This window comes from Mustela putorius, unplaced genomic scaffold, assembly GCF_011764305.1.
Source record: "Mustela putorius furo isolate JIRA1106 unplaced genomic scaffold, ASM1176430v1.1 tig00537248_pilon_pilon_pilon, whole genome shotgun sequence".
In the NCBI taxonomy this organism is placed as follows: Eukaryota; Metazoa; Chordata; class Mammalia; order Carnivora; family Mustelidae; genus Mustela; species Mustela putorius.
In genome coordinates this window covers 7,375,332-7,395,424 of record NW_025422387.1, presented here as the reverse complement: position 1 = coordinate 7,395,424, position 20,093 = coordinate 7,375,332, and the positions used below count along the sequence as shown (strand labels likewise).

At 57.4% G+C, this 20,093-nt stretch overlaps 1 protein-coding gene across 8 annotated transcripts in view; it reads left to right on the top strand.

Annotated features, from left to right (window-relative positions):
* HECTD4 (HECT domain E3 ubiquitin protein ligase 4) overlaps positions 1 to 19,205 on the top strand; it is a 184,844-nt gene extending 165,639 nt beyond the window's left edge. For 7 of the 8 annotated variants that reach the window (XM_045073665.1, XM_045073662.1, XM_045073660.1 and 4 more), the window contains 14 exons: positions 3,007 to 3,230; positions 3,334 to 3,485; positions 4,997 to 5,103; positions 5,576 to 5,699; positions 7,706 to 7,896; positions 8,898 to 9,044; positions 9,833 to 9,952; positions 10,607 to 10,762; positions 12,433 to 12,536; positions 12,722 to 12,943; positions 14,906 to 15,072; positions 15,455 to 15,650; positions 16,251 to 16,473; positions 17,026 to 19,205. In XM_045073665.1, coding sequence (XP_044929600.1) covers positions 3,007 to 3,230; positions 3,334 to 3,485; positions 4,997 to 5,103; positions 5,576 to 5,699; positions 7,706 to 7,896; positions 8,898 to 9,044; positions 9,833 to 9,952; positions 10,607 to 10,762; positions 12,433 to 12,536; positions 12,722 to 12,943; positions 14,906 to 15,072; positions 15,455 to 15,650; positions 16,251 to 16,473; positions 17,026 to 17,162 — 2,270 coding nt within the window. In that variant the 3' untranslated portion in view covers positions 17,163 to 19,205. The remainder of the gene's footprint in view (positions 1 to 3,006; positions 3,231 to 3,333; positions 3,486 to 4,996; positions 5,104 to 5,575; positions 5,700 to 7,705; positions 7,897 to 8,897; positions 9,045 to 9,832; positions 9,953 to 10,606; positions 10,763 to 12,432; positions 12,537 to 12,721; positions 12,944 to 14,905; positions 15,073 to 15,454; positions 15,651 to 16,250; positions 16,474 to 17,025) is intronic. The other variant, XM_045073659.1, reaches the window with a different exon arrangement.
* The last annotated feature ends 888 nt before the right edge of the window (positions 19,206 to 20,093 follow it).

Below are 20,093 nucleotides of genomic sequence, written 5' to 3'. Positions count from 1 at the left end.
ACATCTTACCACAGAAAGAACCTTGGGGGGCACCCTGGGGGCTAGAGACTTGGGAAATGAGCAGGGGCCGTGCGGAGACGGACAGACATTCTTTGCTTGGCTCACGGAAGCTGTCAGAGCTGTGAGGGCCATGAGGGCGCCCCTGCCTCCGGCCTGCTATGCTCCAGCCTGTGGAGACCGCCGGGAAGGGCCATTCCTGTGCGACTGACGAATCACTAAATTCTACCCCTGAAGCTAATAATATACTGTATGTTAACTAAATTGAATTTAAATTTAAAAAAAAAAAAATTAAAGTGGGCTTGCATTCAAGTCCCATTTTGCTTTTTGTCTAGCCAGACTTCGCTTTGTTCGAGTTCAGGTGTATTTACTGTGTTCTGTCCTGTGGAGCTAGAACATACCAAGTGCATTGCTGGAAATCATCTGGTCATTTGCCCAAGGGCAGTAAATGCCTCCATCTTTACACTCATTCTTGGGGAAGAAACAATTCCGCATCCTCTTCACCAAGTCCCACTTTGTCATTCTGACAACTCTTTGTGGGTGGACCCTGTCTGGTGTCCCCAGTTCTTCTGTATGACGTGGCGCGTTCATCCAGGACGCAGCCCCAGGCCCCGCTGAGCAGAATCAAGCAGCAGACTCCTGCCTGAAGCCAGCAGCTTGCCCCAAGCCCCACTCCGGAAACAGTGGTTTTTCTTCTTCCTTCTATGATTACACTCCTTTGTGTGGTCATTTTTATTTTGCACTAGTGTTGCTCAAAATTTTTAATCCATGTCCTTCTTTCTAATTCTTTAATATTGTTTGAAATTTCATGATAGAACTGTAGAATTTGTTTCCTGTTCTAGGAGAACAAAAATGTAATACCAAATATGGGTTTTGTTGTTGGCTTCAAATTTTTATCCCCGAGTTGTAAAATGTTCACTCAGGGCTAGTACCAGGATGAGATAAGTGAGGCCTTGGGCACGAAATTTAATGGGCTCCAAAAATCTCAGTAAGCTAGATAAATAATATGTGTGTGTGTGTGTGTGTGTGTATCTTTTTAGGACTTATAAAATTTATTTGAGAGAGAACATGAACAGGGTGAGGGGCAGAGAGAGAAGCAGGCCCCTCTGGGCAAGGAGCCTGATATGGGACTTGATCCCAGGATCCTGGGATCATGACCTGAGCCGAAGGCAAACGCTTAACCCACTGAGCCACCCAGGTGTCCCTAGATAAATAACATTTTGATTGATTATTTATAGAAGTCAGAATTAATACAAAATATCCATAATGAGTAAAATTTTAAATAAAGACAGGACCAGTATTACTGATTATTTCTTTTGGCTTAGGCTTTAATGTGGCTTGGCACAGTACTGTTGATATTTTGCTCGTCGTGTGGGGGTTTTTTTTGTATTGATTTTGATTTCTTTTTTTTTTTTTTTTTTTTAAAGATTTTATTTATTTATTTATTTGACAGAGAGAAATCACAAGTAGACGGAGAGGCAGGCAGAGAGAGAGAGAGAGAGGGAAGCAGGCTCCCTGCTGAGCAGAGAGCCCGATGCGGGACTCGATCCCAGGACCCTGAGATCATGACCTGAGCCAAAGGCAGCGGCTTAACCCACTGAGCCACCCAGGCGCCCGATTTCTTTTTTTTAATACTACATTGAAAATGCATTTCTTTTTAAAGATTTTATTTATTTATTTGAAAGACAGAGATCACAAGTAGGCAGAGAGAGGAGGAAGCAGGCTCCCTGCTAAAAGCAGAGAGCCCAATGCAGGGCTTGATCCCAGGACCCCGGGATCATGACCTGAGCTGAAGGCGGAGGCTTAACCCACTGAGCCACCCAGGCGCCCCTGAAATATGTATCTTGATCATGGAGTTTTGGGGGGATCTTGCCCCCGAGGGGACTGCCTGGCTCCCCTCACCCTGTGTGGGCCCCAATCCCTTGTTAGTGTGCATTTGGCCCCCAGCGCTCTGTGGCCCATGTGGGGATAACTATTGTAAGGTCTGAGGCCTTTTCCTGCCTTAACTCATGGGTTGCCAGCCTTTTCATACTTCGAATCTGAATTTGGACCGAGTTCCTGATCCTGTTATAGTCAAACGTTCCACATAAGGTACTCGGTCTTTTGGTAACATTAGTGCCACACGCGTTTTGCTAGAGACCAAGTTGTGGTTCTGAGTCAGCTTTTAGGGCTTGGCCGCCCCTTCTGCACCCCTGACCCCACACCCTCAGTCTGGAGGCCCATGAGGCTTCTGATCTCCTGTTCCCACAGCCAGGCCGGCCCTGGGGGCAGCCATGGTGTGTCAGAGGGAGAGGCCGGCTGTGGGGCCGGGGGCGGGAAGGAGAAGGGAGTGAGGAGTGAGTCCGCGCAGTCCCCGGCCTGGGCCCCCAGCCACGAGAGGCGTGCAGATGGAGTCCTGACGGCCACTGGGGCCCACCTTCAGGAGCACTTATTTGGGCACAGAAAGAAATGGTTTTTCCTGTGCTCGAGGACAATTTTCTACCTGTTCATTGTGCCAGTCTCGAACCATCCTCTCTAATAATGCAAAACTTGCTTGATACCGTGGGCTTTGCACTAACAGTACTTGTGGGCTCCGTAGCCTGTCGTTCTTTGGGAACTGCCCATCACGAGCGTGTTAAGGTAGATGAAACTGCCGTGGTCAGTAGCTGTAAGAGAACAGTGGCTTGGGCCCCGTGGAAGCGTGTTTCTCACGCGTGGACGAGCCCAGGGCAAGGACTGGTGTCCGCCATCCCCGAGGCTGGCCATTTCCGTGCAGCCAGTGCAGGGAGTGAGCTCAGAGAGCAGACTGGCCCGGGAGTGGCTCACATCCCACGGTCACAGCGAGAAGGCTGGGGGCACGCCCAGAAGGGGGAAACCAGGTTTGGGTGCAGAGCTCTTCATCACCACTACACGTCTGTTACCTACACGCAAAAACTGAGTTGTTTAGGAGACACAGACCACTGCGAGGAAGTGTGCTGACATGGTCCGTTCACGGCAGAATTGTTTTGTCCTCTCCCCACTTCGGAACAGGCGAGAAGCTGGTGCCGGGTGCCAGAGAGGTGCTCACAGAGATATTTAAGAGCTGTGCCCATTCCGAGCAGATGCTGAGCCTGACGCCAGCGAAGCCCATCAAAGTGTCGGACATTTATCTCAGCAAAGAGCAGATCAACTCCCAAACACCAGGCAACCTCCTCCACCTCTTCTTCACCAACGTCCGGCCTCCCAAAAAGGTGCTGGAGGACCAGCTCACCCAGGTACCCACCCCCCCGCCCATCCCTGCTTGCCGCGCTGCTGCTGGGCCTCGGGGGCACCTTCGGGCGATCCTGAGGAGCCCTCTTTGCCCCCGGGAACCCGCAGATCCTGAGGAAGTACGGAGTGCCGAAACCCAAGTTCGACAAGAGCAAGTACAGCAAAGGCGGGAAGGAGCAGCACCCCGTGAAGGTGGTGAGCACCAAACGGCCCATCACCAAGCCGCCCGCCAAGGACAAGGCCGTGCTCAACAGCGTCAGGTGCGCCTCCGGGGAGCTCGGCGCATGGGGCGGGCGGGGCACCCGGGCCGCCGCCTCCACGGCTTCCTGTGAGGCTCTCCGCATATCTGGGAGCAGACCCCTTGGCTCTGCTTTGCAGCTCCGTCGTGTGGGTCCCCAGCTTTGTGCACTGAAAGAGCGTTTTCGTATCCACAAGTGAAGTCAAGTCAGGACCGCACAGGCAGACAAAAGCAGACCAGTCTGAAGTCATTACCATCCAGAATGTACAGAACTGTTCCCCCAAAATTCTTCTTTTAACCACACAAATAATGCATAGCTATTATAGAAAAACTACAAAATGCGTATTGAAAAAAATGCATTTTTTCCCACACACCGCTTACAACAGTTAAGTGCGTAACCTTCCGTGGAGGCGCATGTATTATGTTCTTACGTTTTACGTGGCTAAGGGGCGCCTGTGTGGCCGAGGTGGTGACGCATCCGACTCCTGGTTTCAGCTCGGGTCATGATCTCAGGGTCGTGCCATCAAGCCCCAAGTCGGGCTCCACACCAGGTGTGCAGCCTGCTTGAGATTCTCTCTCTCCCTCTCCCCGCCCCCACGCTCCCCCCTCTTGCTCACTCTCAAAAAAATAACTGCGAAATGGCTGAAATAGTACAGAAATCAAGAGTATATGCAGCAAAAAGCCGTTCCTCTTCCCTTCCTCCTCAAGCCTCCCTGCCCTCGCTAGCCTTCCAGAACTAGAGACACAGCATGAGTGGGGGCAAGGGGCAGAAGGGGAACGACAAGCAGACTCCCTGCTGAGCAGGGAGCCAGAGGCAGGTCTCGAACCCAGGACTCCAAGACCATGACCCACGCTGTAGTCACATGCTGGACCAGCTGAGCCACCCAGGCGACCTCTCTCTCTCTTTTAATAGCTCTGTAATATTTCATGTGTGGATATGCATGCATATTTAATAGAATTTTCTATAGACTTAGGCAAATGACTCAAGAACCCAAAATTGGAAATTTGGTAGAAAAGTATTACCTGGCAGGAGTCTCTAGAGGAATTGTTTGAGGGATCAGAAAGATGTCAGACATAAACCTGCATCTGGGTGCTTCTGTATCTCTGTAGTGCAGTAGAGTTTTCTGTGATGGAAATCTGAGCGGTTTCCCTGTCTGGCTGCTGAATGTAGTTGCCACTAGCCACATTTTTGAAACATGGCCAGTGCGGTCAAGGAACTGAATTTGCTATTTTATTTTAATTTAAACATATAGCTACAATCTGACTAGTGGCTGGTTCTTAGTGCAGCTCTGAAGAATATAGAAGAGATGAAAAGCATCTCTTTAAGGTCTTTTGCAGTTAAAGCATCAGTTTGTCCTCCTGATATGCTCAGTGAACTTGGTGAGGACAGAGCTGACCTTGCGCCCAGCCCTGTGGGAGCCGGTGGCCGTGGTTGGGGGGAGTCTGGCCTACCACACATGTGAGGCTCTGTGCATCGGCTGTCAGGATATGGTATGAACGCAGGTGTTCTGACTGCAGTGCTCTGGTCTACAGCAGGACTGCCTTAAGTGAGAAAAAGCCAACTGTGAAGCCTAAGTCCCCAGAAAAGAGCAAGCCAGATGAGAAGGACCCGGAGAAGTCACCCACCAAAAAACAAGAAGGTGAACGAGCAGCTTGGGCCTGAGACTGGTGGGCCCCCAGGACCAGCCTCCAGGCTTTTGCCTGACTGACTGGGCTGCCTTGGGGTTAGACGGGGCCTCGATGCCGTCTTTGAGCATGAATTTATGGAGGTCAGACTAGCAGTTCCCAAAATACCACGCACCCAAAGTGAAGAGTAGAAAGTAAAGATCTGGACATCTGCTTAGAAATTCGCTTCTAGAAGGCACTTACCTGGGCCTTAGAACTTGAGCCTCATAAAGGCCCAAGCAGAGCTGGAGAAGTCAGGCTGTGGCTCGCTGACCCCGGGAAGTCAGGGGCTATGCTGGGTCTTGGGCAGTGGGTGGAGGCGGCCATGACAGACCTTGGAGGGGTGGGATGCGGGATACGGGTCTATTGGGCCGTGCCAGAAACGCCACCAGAGCATGGCGCGAGGCACTTTACAAACTCCTGAGTCTCTCAATCCTTCTCCCTCAGTCCCTGAGGAGAAGTATCTCACCTTGGAAGGATTTCACAAGTTCGTTATTGACCGAGCCAAGCAAGACATCCGTAGTGTCTGGAGGGCGATTTTATCCTGTGGTTATGACCTTCACTTTGAGAGGTAAGAAGTTGTCTCTCAGTCCAGTTGACACCTTGTGTAAAAATTGTTGTTGGCCACCAGAAGCGTCCCCTCCAGCATCCTCTCTGGGAGCCATTCTGCCTGCTGTTCTGACGCCTCCTGAGCTGTGGCTTCTCGTGATTCTCCAAATGGTTTCAGAACGCATTTGGAAACCACTTCTGTTCTAAACAACAGATTCATCTTCTGATGGTTCTGGAGGTCAAGGTGTCAGCAGGGTTGGCTTCTCCTGAGGCCTGTCATTGGCCTGCAGATGGTCACATCCCTGCTGCCACCTCGCTTCCGAGGGGGACACCAGTCTGCTGGTCTGGGCCTGGCTCTGAGGACCTCCTTTAATTCAGTTACCTCTTCAAAGGCCTCGTCTCCTAACACAGTCACACGTTGGGATTTAGGGCTTCAACGTAGGAACGGGGGTGGGGGGGGTGGACGCACGTCAGTCCCTAATAGGGTCGATTTCTTATTCCAAAGACTCTTTGTTCCTCAGAGTCCCACTTTGTCTCCATGTCCCCGTCGCCCGCTCTCCCTCTCTTCCAGGGAGGAGCTCGCCAGGTCCCCGGGGCCAAACAAGAATAGGTTTCCCCTTTCTAGCTGTAAGGTGGCCCCAGGCCAGCCCAGTGCTTACGTCCCAGTGCTGAAACGGCCCTGCCCTCCCGCCGGCGCTCACCCCGGGCGCGGGGCCGACCTGCAGCCGGAGCACGCGGTCTTCACACCCGCGCTCGCGTTCAGAGGTGCTTTGCCGCTGGGCGCCGTCATTTCGTACCTCACGGAAGGCTCAGAGTCCATTGCAGACCAGTTTTCTGATTTATTTTACAAGCCAGTAAGCGATGACTTTGGGGGTTTGGGACTAGAAAGGGCATTCGAAGTGAGAAGGTCTCAGGCTGGCCTGCGAACGACTTCCCCGGTGACGCGTTTGTTAGGGCTCGAGGGCTCGCTCCCGGGCGCCGCGGGGCCTTGCCGGCCCTTGCTGCCTCCTTCCCACACCTGGCCTGAGGGCAGCCAGTGGCACCTGCTGCTCTTCGCCAGCCCGGAGGGGGCTGTGAGGGGACCCCTTCTGGAGGCTGCTGCCTCTCGGCCCTCCTCCCGTGCGATGCACGCCGCCTGGGCTGAGAGGCTCGGCCCCTGGCCCCAGATGGGCCCTCCTGGCAGGGGGCACCCTGTGTGGCATGTGGCCCAGGGAGGTGCCGAGGGCCCGGGAGCCAGAGGCGCCCATCCACCGGCACCCTGCCCGCCTCTCCGGGGCCCACGACTTCCTGGGATCGGAAAGGCCGCGCGCACTCCCCGCACTCCCCGCACACCCCGAGCCTCGTGTGCAGGCTCGGAGGAGCTCTCCCGTGGTCCTGTGCCGAGGGCCGTCCCGTCGGAAATCCCAGGCAGCGCATCTCCCGACATTTTCAGGGGGTGGGTTTTTTCCATACTTAGAAGTGGGTGCACACAAGACATCTGCTTTTTTTGTTCCTGTTTCCCCATCCCCCCCGGGTCAGCATAGCAGGTGATGTGGGAGCGGGAGTGCCGCCCTCCTGGCCCCCTGTGTGCGTGCCCTGCCTACCAGCCGAGGGGCCCAGCTTCGCTGAGGTGGGCAGGAGCTCCTCGCTGCCTTGGCCGCGGGCCTTGCAGGCGCCCTCAGCTGGCTGGGGGTGGCGGGGGGCGCGGACTACTGCTAGCTGCCTTTGCACGTGAGGAACCTGGGCCTCACAAAGCAGCCGTCTTGGTGGCCCAGGTCACCGGGTGGCCTAGATTTCAGCCCAGGGACCCCAGAGCCCCGTTCTTACCCCCTGCCCTTGGCCCAGGCGCAGGAGGGAGGCCTGCAGGGGTGCGTGTGGCCGGGGTCCGGGACGGTGGCTCTGTCCCGGCCTGCGGGCTGTGTGCTCCCTCCTCCAGGGGCGCCTCCCCTCGCACGGAGACGCCAGCGGTGAGGCGAGCCTCTGTGCCAGTGGTCCTCTGGGAGCGGGGACGTGGCCCCCGGCCCACCTTCCCTTCTCGCCCGGCCCCAGGTGTGCCTGCATCGACGTCCGACACGCGCACAAGGCCTCTAGGAAGTGGACCCTGGAGATGGACGTGGCGCTGGTGCAGTACATCAACCGGCTGTGCCGTCACCTGGCCATCACGCCCGCGCGGCTCCACCCCCACGAGGTGTACCTGGACCCTGCAGATGCCGCAGACCCCAGAGTGGCTTGTCTCTTGAGTATGTAGGCTCTGGCGGAATTGCCATGGGGGACCAGCCCCTGCGCTGCCTGGGGGCATCCCCAACAATAGCACCAGGGATTTGGAGGAACTAGGCGGGTTCCTTGCAGCCATCTAACAAGTCCCTCGGATCACCTGCTGTGAGCCATGGGGGGGGCAGAGGAGAGGGAGAGACGAAGCTGTGACTGAAGCTGCATTAGATGCCCGGCGGGTGTCGGGAGGGAGCGGCGATCAGCTCTCTGTCATCCTTCATCCCGAGAGAGCAGCGTCTTTATGAAAAGCTAGGAAGGTGCCTGCACACATAGGTGCACGCGCAAGAACAGACGTTCTCCGTAAATCCGTCCCTGGGAAGTCACCCTTGTCACAGCATGCTGGCACCTGACCCCTGGGCTTGTTTTCTGTGCCTGTGCGCGCGGTACCACAGGCGGCTTGGGAGTCTGCCCGCCCTTGCTCGGCCGTGTGTCCTGGGCCTTTGCTCTTTGTTCTTCCGGATACTTTGAAGGTAAACCTGGGCCAGAAGTGGTCCTGCTGTCCATCTCTGACCGCTGGAGACAGATGTGAGCACCAGGGAGACAGTGTGCCAGTGTCTGTGTCCTGTTCTTGACTTCTGATGTGACTTTGGGGGAAGCTGATGAAAGGTACACAGGACTGTGTACTATTTTTGCAGCTTCCTAGAAGTCTGTTTCAAATTTGAAATTAAAAATAGCATCAATCACAGCCCTGGCGTGGCCCTGAAGATAGGCCGAGGAGGCCCTGGGATTCCCTAAGAGCCAGGGCCTCCCCACTGCTTCTGCTTGGCCTGGGCTCAGGCAGACCAGGGGCCACTCACGCACTGCGTCTGTGGGTCCCGGGAATAAAATCTCCCGTGGGGTCCTCCCAGTCCCCCTGAAATGCCCTGGCCCCGGTGCTGCGGCGCCCCACCTCCCCACACCCCAGGGACAGGGACCACCTGAGTCTGTTCGCAGCCCAGGATCCTGGGCCTGACCGCCCTCATCCCTGCAGACGTGCCCATCGAGAGCCTGCGCCTGCGCTTCGCTCTGCTGCAGTCCCTGAACACCACGCTGGAGACCTTCTTCCTGCCTCTGGTGGAGCTGCGCCCGACGCCCATGTACGCGCACAGCATCGCCGCGCTGCTGAAGGAGGCCAAAGGTCAGCGCCTGCGCACCGCCCCCCACGTCGCCCGCCCGACAGTCCGACAGTCACAGTCCGGGAGGCGCAGCCTTACCTGGACCGCGCCCGGGTCCGCAGGAACAGCTCTTCCAGCCGAGAGCAGTTACTTCAGTTACACCCTGAAAAATTAAATTTTCTTGAGTTTTCCGGGGGCTCCTGGCTGGCTCAGTCAGAAGAGCGTGTGACTCTTGATCTCGGGGTCATGAGTTTGAGCCCCACATTGGATTCCATTATTTAAAAACAAAACAAAACAAAATAGAAGGCTCTGATTCACTGTCTGTCCCCTACGTTCCAGAGATGATCATTAACTGCTGAGTACCTGTCCTTCCAGACTTTTCTGTTCACATACAAATAGACACACGTGTTTGTTGGTTTTGTTTTTTTGTTTTATTTAAAAACAGGTATCCTAGCGTATGTTCTGTTCCCCACCTTCACCTTGTGGGTTTTTACTTGTTGCCATTTCAGAAAATGCTACAGCAAACCTCCTCATACTTCATGTTTTTCTGCCAGGGAGGTATTTCCTGGGCATGACAGAGGCCGGGGTTCATATATTACCACTGGGCCAGATACTAACAAATTACACACACACACACCCAGAAAGTCAGGGTTGTGGCGCGTGAGTGCCCCATTCGGGGGCCTGGAGGGCGTCCCAGGAGAGACTGGCCCAATGCGGGGGAGGGGGCGCAGCGTGTCCTCTGCCAGGCCTCAGAGGGGACAGGGAGGAAAGCAGCCCCGTCTGAGCCTCTCTCCCACATTCTCCCTTTCAGGGCTGATCTTTTATGACACGAAGGTGACTGTCATGAATCGGGTGCTGAATGCCACCGTGCAGAGGACCGCTGACCACGCAGCCCCCGAGATCACTTTGGACCCACTGGAAATCGTGGGAGGTAAGACAAGCTACGCAGAGCAGAAAATGCAAGAAGGTCGCGACTGAACAAACGATGCAGTTGATCTCTTGCACATGATAGAAGCCTCTAGACGAAGGGAGTGCACACATTCATCCGGCTGCTTCTGTCCTCCTCCCAAGTGTCCCAGCGGGTGGCTTCCACCTTCAGGGTCCCCTTTGGAGCCTGCGTGCTGGGCAGCAAGAGGAAGGGGAGAGGCGGAAGGAGCTCTCCGCTTCCCGGAGCCTCGCCTCCCCTTCCCTGGCGAACTGTCTGGGTGCTACACCTAACTGCGGGGCCGGGTGGGAGTGGAAACATCCTGACCGACCATGGACTTGCTAGAGTTGGGGTCCCGCATTGAATAAGCGGGGGGCACGGCTCCTGGGGCGGTAGCCACGGCGGATAAACACACACACAGCGTAGAGGAGATGAGACGAGTATGGACCGGGGGTCCCTCCCCTGGAGACGGAGGGGAGGCTGGGAGCCGTGTGCCTGTGGCAGGGAAGAGCTCCCGAGAGCAGAGAGAAGGCAGGGTGGCTGAGCCGGCGGCGGGGGGCGGGCGGAGGGGCGGGCGGAGGCCTGGCAAGCCATCTGTCCCGGGGAGGGAGAGCAGAAGCTGGCGTCAGGAGGCTTTTACCGCTTTCTGTCTCTTCCCAGGGGAGATCAGAGCCTCCGAACACTCCTACTTCTGCCAGGCTGCCCGGCAGCTGGCCTCTGTGTCGTCCTCGCAGCTGTGCGTCAAGCTGGCCAGCGGCGGCGACCCCACCTATGCCTTCAACATCCGCTTCACCGGGGAGGAGGTCCACGGCACCAGTGAGTGCAGCCGCCGGGCTCTGGGCCGCCGGTGCGGGTGGAGGCCATGTGGGGGCTGTGAACGTTTCTAGGGTCACCTGTAGCCTCGTCTGCCCCAGATGCCCCCCCCCTTAGCAAGACTGAAAAAGCCCGGTCGTCGGTAGCTGCTGTGCAGAAGCCAGGACTGCCCCCGGCCTGGGCGGGAGCCGGCGCTTGTCAGGGACTTCAGCCCCGCGGCCCCGGTCAGCGCCGAGGGGACGCCGTGGAGACGCCATCCGTGCCGATGGGCTTCGTGCCTTGGGAAGCGCCCCCGGCGGAGGGGTGGGCTGGGTCAGAGCTTGTGTGCGTCCCATGAGAGACCCGTGCGAGGGACAGCGAGGAGGCCCAGCAACTCAGAAAATGCTCCCTCGTGCCGCTTTCTGCCATCCTAAGTGCGCCCCAGACATTCAGGAAGGGTTTCCCACTCGGGGTGAGAGGAGAGACCGGGGGCCTCAGCCAGACGCAGCGGGAGGGCCGGGCCGCTGGGGCAGCTGCATCTCCCACTGCCACTCGCATCCCGGGACCTCGCTCCGGCCGAGCCTCGGGCCAGGTCCTCTCAGAAAGGCCCTACCCGGGGCGCCTGGGTGGCTCAGTGGGTTAAGCCGCTGCCTTCGGCTCAGGTCATGATCTCAGGGTCCTGGGATCGAGTCCCGCATCGGCTCTCTGCTCAGCAGGGAGCCTGCTTCCTCCTCTCTTCTCTCTGCCTGCCTCTCTGCCTACTTGTGATCTCTCTCTGTCAAATAAATAAATAAATAGATAGATAGATAGATAGATAGAAAGCCCCTACCCGCCGAGCACACCGAGGGGGCCGGGCCCCCCTCCACAGCTGACCCTCCGCCTGGCAGCAGAAGCTCTCGACAGACCGGCCTTGTCCCGCAGGACTGACAGCCGCCTCCCTGGGCCAGACAGCCGGCTGCGGCTCAACCCAGCTCTCTCTGGCTCCTCGGCCCAGCCCTTGGTGGTTTCCACAGGCAGAAATCTCCTGCTTCCCTGTGGAAGCTGAGCGGGGACATCTGTCCCCAAGCAGGTCCTCTGAACGACTCCAACCAAGTAGTGTGTATGCACAGCTGTTCCAGAGCTTCTGACCTTAGGGCCCTGATGGGGAATGCGCAGGGGAGAGGAGACAGCCACAGGGAGACGTTAGCCAGAAAGCCGAAGGCACGTTGGAATGACAGCAGCAGGGGACAGTTAGTGGCCCTTTGCCCTCTCTAAGTGCTCATGTCATCGGTCTGTGCAGTTAGACACTCACTGGCCTGGGCAGGGGTCAGTGCTGAGTAGGACAGGCGGCCCGGCTTTCAGTACGACCTAGAGTGACAGGTGTGAATCAGACAAGCTTGCAGATGAGTGGGACCTTGCAGCCGCGGGAGGGGGCAGCCCCCATGGGACTCTGCATCGGGGCTCGCGGAAGCCTCGAAGCCAGCCCCCCCCATTGGTTCGATTGTTGTCCCCATTTGGTGGGTTGGGTCACCCAGCTAGTAAGTGGCCCAGTGGGACTTGACCCCCCGTCTCCCCGCCCTCAGACGAGTCTTCTGTCCCCTCCACCATAGCTGCATTCCGGGTGGCGGACGAGCTGAGGTCCAGGTGGGCCCAGGGGCCGCGGGCAGGTGGGCTGCCGGGGTCCCGGTGCTGATGGGTCTCCGTGTGTCCCGCAGGCGGCTCTTTCCGGCACTTCCTGTGGCAGGTGTGCAAAGAGCTGCAGAGCTCCTCACTGTCCCTCCTGCTGTTGTGCCCCAGCTCCGCTGTCAACAAGAACAAGGTAGGATGCCCGAGGCGTGGGCAGCGGCGGGGCGCCGGCTCGGGGCCCTGGGGGCGTGTCCTCTCCCACCCCTTCCCGGTCGGCCGTCCTGACCCTGCGGGGGCTCCCTGCTGCCGGCCGTGGGCGCCCGCTCCAGGGAGGGGTAAAGGCACCGTCAGTCACTTCATCTGCGCCTCCGTCTCCAGGGCAAGTACATCCTGACCCCCAGCCCCATCACCTACGGGGAGGAGCAGCTGCTGCACTTCCTGGGCCAGTTGCTGGGAATTGCAATTCGGGCAGATGTCCCTCTCCCCCTGGACCTCCTGCCTTCCTTCTGGAAGACCCTGGTGGGTGAGCCCCTGGACCCTGACCAAGACCTACAGGAAGCAGACATACTCACCTACAATTATGTCAAGAAATTCGAGAGTGTAAGTGAATAGTCCGTGCTGGGGACAGCAGAGCTCGGGGGCAGTGTAAGTGAATAGTCCGTGCTGGGGACAGCAGAGCTCGGGGGCAGTGTAAGTGAATAGTCCGTGCTGGGGACAGCAGAGCTCGGGGGCAGTGTCCCCGCGGCTCCTTGCTGCCTCCGCGGCCGCCCCCGGTCCTCCCCGCCCACGCGCCCACCTGAGGAGCGGCTAGGCTCTCCCAAAGAGCAGGAGGGAAGGCGAGCCGCGTCTGGCAGGCTTACTTCATGGCAGAAGCCCCTCTGGCTTCTCTTCCTATTTGATAGCAGCAGCGTAGGGGTGACCGATGTGCCCTGACGGCCTCCCAGAGACACAGCGTTGAAGGGTTCCCGGCCTGATGGAGCAGAGGTGCCGGGGGCGGGGGTCTCCGACAAGCAGACCCACTTTCACTTTTAAGAGCTTGGTTTTGGGGCCTCAGAGCTCAGGAGATTGGCTCTTGGGGATCACCGGAGATCAAGCAGGGAAGGGGAAGGGCTTGGGACCGGAGCCCTCCGCCTTGTGCCTGGAGACACAGCTAGTGCGAGCACAGCACTGAGCGCCCCTCGGCCCGCACGGCCCAGCACCCTGGAGGCGGCGCGCTCAGTGCTCGGCTGTGGCTGGGCCCCCGGGGGGGCTGTCCACATCTGGCCACTGGTTCGCAGTCTCCGAGGCTGGCCGGGAGAGCCAGGCTCTGGGCTCTCGCCCCAGCCACGGGAGCGACCGGGTTACTCTCCCGGCATGAGGCCCTGTTCCGGAGGGCTGTGTGCACACGTCCTCGAGACGAGGCCAGGAGAGAGGGAGGCTCAGAGAGGAGAGTTGGTGGGGAGCAGAGCCGCCAGGGGACCTCCATGTCCAGCTGCAGCACCTCCTCAAGGTAGAGACCAAGTGTGGAGGTGCCTCTGCCCCAGCCCTCCGCCTTGAGGCCAACTGCCTGTTTCTCAGGGGAGCAGCAGAGGCCTGGCTGCGGCCACTTGAGTGGGAGCCTCAACTGACGGAGGCTCAGAACTTGGGCCCTCTGAGGGGCTTCGGTGCCAGGCTCTCCACTGTCCTCCCCTTGGCCACCACTTGAGGGCAGCAGTACAAGGGAGCACCAACGCCGGGATCCTGGATTCGTGCTTGGTTTCCGTGCCAAAATGGAGAGGACAGGGAATTGTCTCAAGGGTCAAAGCAGGGCGGCCCCCACAGGCTGGGGATTTAGGAGTCCCTGCCAGGCACTGCTTTGAGAAGTTCTCCCAGGGCTGTGCGTAGCAGCAAGGGCCTGAGGCAGGCAGACGGTATAAGACAGCGTCCAGAAGGTCAGTCCAGGCAAGGCTTCTTTCTGAAGGGGTTGGGCAAAGCCTCAGAGGGTGCCGGGATATGGCTCTGCCAGGGTTGGGGCACACGAACCAGGAAGAAATATTCTGAACTTCTGGTGCTTGTACCTGTAGCCTTTACCAACCCAGACTTAGGGGTTTATTCTCTCTGGGGCAGATCCTGTCATCTCCTTGGTAGCCCGGCATGCACAGCAGTGTCTTTTGGACCCTAATTTTTTTCTTTTTTAATCATCTGCTTTTGAAACTAAATATAGATATAGATTTGGCTTCAGGCAAGGCTGAATCCAGGTGTTCAGATGATCTCTTCGATAACTGGTTTCAAGATGGTCCCCATTAGTATGAGATGTACCATCTTACAGTTGTGTCCACACCAGGGAAAGAGCTGCCACTTCCAAACGGTCACAGAAAAAGCCCTGCAGTTGGGGTCTCACCAGCCAGGCTTCTGCCACATGCCCAGCTCTGAACTCACGGCAACTCTGGGCAGGCCTGTGCTGTGTGTGCCTTCATAATGGTCAAGGGCAGCCCCCATCCAAATGGTGCCTGCTGCTTGCCCAACTGGAGATTGGGGTTCCATCTTCCAGGGGACCTTGGGAGCGGGTCAGGCAGTGAGCCCCGGTCTGCCTCTGCCCTCCAGATCAACGATGAGACCGAGCTCGAGGCCCTGTGCGCCGAGATCGCCTCCCAGCACCTGGCCACCGAGAGCCCTGAGGGTCCCAACAAGCCGTGCTGCAGGTTCACCTACCTGACCATGACGGGCGAGGAGGTGGAGCTGTGCAGCCGCGGCCGGCACATCCCTGTGGCGTGAGTGTTGTGCCTACCCAGGGGACCGGCCAGTTGGGCTGATAGGGTGTCGCGGCGATGTCTGGACTTGGATGGCCTGGGCTGGGCTGGGGACAGACGGACCTCGCCCGTGGGAGGAGTGTGAGGCGGGACGTCGGGCGTCAGCAAGGATACAGTGTGTTCAGCAGAAGGACTCTGTTAACAAAACCCCGGCTGCGAGGTGGGGGACACGCAGAGGCAGGAGAGGAATTCGTGGGGCTGCCAGGACGGGGACATCTCGGTAACGGGGCCTGAGGCCCCTCCTGCTGGGACCTTGACTGGGGCCGCGTGGCCGCAAGCCTGGGAGCAGCCCCACGGGCCGCCTCGGCGTTCTCCGTCACCTGGGTCCCCGTCGCGCCCGCAGGTGGGAGAACAAGGACATCTACGCGGCGGCCATCCGGGGCCTGCGGCTGCGGGAGCTGCAGAACGCCGAGTGCATGACGGCCGTGCGGGCGGGCCTGGGCGCCATCATCCCGCTGCAGCTGCTCACCACGCTCAGCCCGCTGGAGATGGAGCTGCGCACCTGCGGCCTCCCGTACATCAACCTCGAGTTCCTCAAGGTCGGTGGCCTGGGGCCGGGCTACGCGGGCAGGCGGGGTCAGCGGGGGCTGTCCTGGTACTTGTGGGCCAGCACTCCGGCCCCAGGCCACGCGCACCACCCCACAGCCGAGTGAGCCGGAGCTGGCTTGTGGCCGCACGTGGCAGGGTCCGCTTCGTGCCCAGATCGCTGTCGGGCCCCCCCCCCCCCCGTCTGGGGCCACATCCCGAGCGAAGACCGTTCTGCTGAGCCCCCTCCCCTCGCCAGCCTGGCCTGCTCTCGCCCCAGCCAGCTTCCCTCAGGCTGGACCCCGGCATCCCAGGGTTGCGTCTTGGCAGCTGGGACACCTTGCCCGAGTGACTTCACGTCCGCTGGGAACAGTGACGGGCCCCGCCCAGCGTGGCCGTGGGGTAACCCAGGTCGAGCCTCTGCTGCTAGGCGTGAGGTGCAGGCTGCAGTCCCCCACACAGGCACTGGGACGGTACCTTCCAAGTCTCTGTCATCGGCACGATCCCCACGGCCGGCGGCCATGGTGTCCCTGCCGCACCCGTCTGGTCTAGGGAGGTCCTGGGCTTGCAGAGGCCTGGCTCGGCTCACGTCTTGGGGGGCCTTTCTTCCCCAGGCCCACACCATGTACCAGGTGGGGCTGATGGAGACGGACCAGCACATCGAGTTCTTCTGGGGGGCCCTAGAGATGTTCGCCCAGGAGGAGCTGTGCAAGTTCATCAAGTTCGCCTGCAACCAGGAGCGCATCCCGTTCACCTGCCCCTGCAAAGATGGGGGCCCTGACACGGCCCATGTGCCCCCGTACCCCATGAAGATCGCCCCCCCAGATGGCACAGCAGGTACCACCCGCCCCTCATCGTGTTCCAAGTCGGGTCGCACAGGCCCGTCCCTCAGCTGGGAGCCGGGGCTGCTGGGAGCCGGGGCTGCTGGGCCCCGCGGCAGGGGGGGAGGGCCACGGACCGTTAAACCCAGTTGTAAACGAGGGAGGGGGGCGGGGTCATGTGCCTCCCAAACTTTGCCTCAGCCAAGAGTCCATAGACGCCCAAGGTTGATGTATTTTCTGATATTTTAAAAAGTTAAAAATCCAGAAATGTTTTAATTTTCCAAATTTTAAATGTAGAAAAATAAAACCCTCTGCTGGGCAATCGAACAGCTCTTACCAGATTCCCTCACAGGTCAGCACTTTGGTGCCTGTGCTATACACAAGTTCTGTCTGCTGTTTTCTCCTCCAGAATCTTCTTTTGCCCCACACCTACCCCCTCCTCCTGATGGGCCTTGGGGCGGGCTTAGAGCTGCCCAAAGAAGCAAACCTGGAAGCAGAGAGGCCGATGGGGCTCGCTGGAACCGCAGCGCAGCCTCCTAACGCTGGCCTGGTGGGGTTTCTTTTGCAGGTTCCCCAGACTCTCGCTACATCCGAGTGGAGACCTGCATGTTCATGATCAAACTTCCCCAGTACTCCTCTCTGGAAATCATGCTGGAGAAACTTCGTTGTGCCATTCACTACCGTGAAGACCCGCTCAGTGGCTGAGGGGAGGGAGCCCCCGAGTGAGTCCGTCACCGAGGCACCGCTCCGCCGGCTTGGGAAGCCCGCCACTGAGGAGGGCACGTCCCTCCAGGTCCTGCGTGAGGAGTTGGCGACATTTTGCTTTTCTGAACTTTTGTCCACATTCCAGGGCTTCCTGGAAGACTTAACCTTTTGTATTTGTAGGTTTCGTGATGGGTTGGTTCTTTTACGACCTGTTTGTGGTATGTTTGTAGGATAGTTTAGTTCCCGGGCAGCCCGTGTCTCATTTGATCTTCTTGGACATTGTCTTTCATGGCCACCGGATTCTGATGCCATAAGGCCCCAGTTAGGTCCGCATCATGGAACCACCCAGCAGGAAGCTGGTGGGGAGATCCCAAGGCCACACAGAGCATCCCGTACTCTCCGCCGAGCATCTTCACAAACAGGTCTGTGGCCTTGCCCCTCCTGCCTTGAGCCGGAGTTGACCTGGACGCAGCTCCCACAGGCCTCCCTCCATCTTGAAATGGCTGGGCCAGTTACCCAAACGTGGGAGACGCACAGGGAGCGTTCTGTGTTAATCTTCCGGCTTTGGAACCTTGTTCATGGTCTGGGTTTTTCTGAGGAAAAGCCCCCTCCTGGTTCCTCCATCGCTTCCCACCCAGACGAGCCTCCGCGCTCTCTCCTCTGGGCCCTTAGTCTGACAGTTTTCCACGGAGTGTTCTCCGAAGACCAAAGGGTTCATCCCTGACCTTAGTTCACAGCCAGGGGTGTCGCAGCTCCAGGAGTTGAGGACACCCAGAGGAGGAGGAACAGTGCTCGAGTGGGGGCCTTTTTCTGAGATCGAACAGGAAAGCACAGGACTCAAGCCTCACCCCCTTTTGTACTCAGAAACAGCCCTTCCTCACCGCAGTGCTGGACTGGGCCACACACCCGTTTTGAAAAGAGCTGACTGACTGAGGTGCTCTGCTCCATTCAGGGTCTACTTCAGTGACTAAGACCTTCCAAGGACCGCTGTGGGGTCCTCCTGCCCCCCTCCCTTGCCACCCCATGTGAGTGTGTGTGCCTGGGCTGAGCCGCTCCAGGCTCACCCACTGCCCCAGTGCATTTGTGCCCCACGCAGGTCTTTGTCCGATGGTACTTTGCCATCTCGTTGGACACTGTCATTTTGGGCCTGGCCAGTTCTCATGGAATTGCATCACTGTATTTATTGTATAATATTGTGAATACTGAAAGTTCTGAGTGCGTGCGGACTAGAAGGCTTTGGAGTGTGAGTGCTGGGGAGAGAGAGCTGCGTTTTTCCTTTCTCTGCTGTGGCCCTGGTCTGTCGGAAGGATGTATGGATTTTAGAGTTAGAGCCATTAGCATCCATCCCCTCCCTCTTCTTCTTAGGAAATGCATTAAGGACCATTAGAGAAATGATTCCCCAACCTAAGGAAACGCTAAAACCGGATTAACTGTTCCGGCTGCATCGGTTACATTTGATGCAGGAGCAGTCCTGTCTGGAGGGAAGCGTCCGCAAGCAGTTCTCCCTGCTTGAAAGGAAGAGGGTTGGCCGCTGCCTCCTGGCCGCCAGAGCCCCGTTGCCTGGGGGGCCACAGCGGGGTGTAGTCCTGACAAGGATCCTCTTACTTCTGCTAACGAAAGAGCCTCTGGATTATTAGAAGCAGTTCTTGCTCTCTGGATTTTTACATTCTTGGTCCCTTCCAATCCTTCCTGTCCCTTGAATGGACTCAGAATTGTCAGCTACCTCCCCAAGGGGGGTTTGGGAAGCTGCTTTTGGCCCATCACTTGATACGATGACAGCTGTGAGTAAGATGTCTGCTGCTAACACGATTGCTTCTCCCAGAGAGCACATTGAGAGGTCCAGACCGAGTCAAACCTTGGCCCTAAAAAAACCGTGTGCTGTAAAGTTACTTGATGTATATTTATTATAATTATTTATGGTTGCATTTAACAAAGTTTTCATTCAATTTGATGCTATTTACACCACTGCTGTGTAAAGGAAGCTCACTACAGGAAAAAAGTCGCACCAATAAATAACCTTCATCTAATTTTGATTTACCTGAAGAGTTGTGTGATCATCTACTCACTGAAAAGATTCAAAGGCTGATAGGCTCGGATGGCTCTGATACCTAAGTGCTGTCCAGTCATTAGGAATCTGGTCTCTGCACTTGACGGGCTTCTTCGTCATGCTTATCAACTACCTTTTCCCATTCAACTCCTTGAGGCTGGTTTTCAGATAGAAAGCATGATAGAAGGAAGGGAAATCCAAGGTCAAAGCTAAACCAACCTGTGCATGTTCTGCCCCTACTCATAGTGGAGCTTGTCTATACTCTCATGCCAGTGTAAGAATTTTCCTCAAGGAGATCATTGCACTGGAAGAGTCTAGGCTGCTCTTAGACCACATATCCTCCCCTGGGAGCCAGCAGTGGATTTAGAACTCCTGTACAAAAGGGAAATGCAGAGAAGATAAAGACCTAGTGCTGCTTTCCTAAGATCAATGGTTCTGCCCTCTTCTAGCACAGTTCCCCCTTACTACCCCGCAAGGGAACCCTGTGGTCTGCATTCGGGAGAATCCAGCCAGTCTCCCTGACCTGCTTACCACGTCCTCCTGCTCCATGGGAGTCCTCGCAGACACACTTAATTCTTCTTCTGACCCTATCTTTCTTATCCTTAAGAAATGCTTTTAGTGGAAGTATGCCATCTAGGTCTTCATTACAAGAAGAGCAAAAGTCCTCTTGGTGAGGAACAAGCACCTTTCCTCCTGTCTGTTGCCTCAGGGTGCTAGAAACAGCAAAAGCAACCACTCACGGCGAAGAGAAGACTTCTGTTGGGCGTGAGAAGCTGGGGAGTGAGGTGCCTCAGCTAAACATCCCTCGCTGAGCACAGCAACGATTCTCCTGCTCTCCAGAATGGCTGAGGACATCTTTTTAAAGAGTTGCTTCTTAAAAAAAC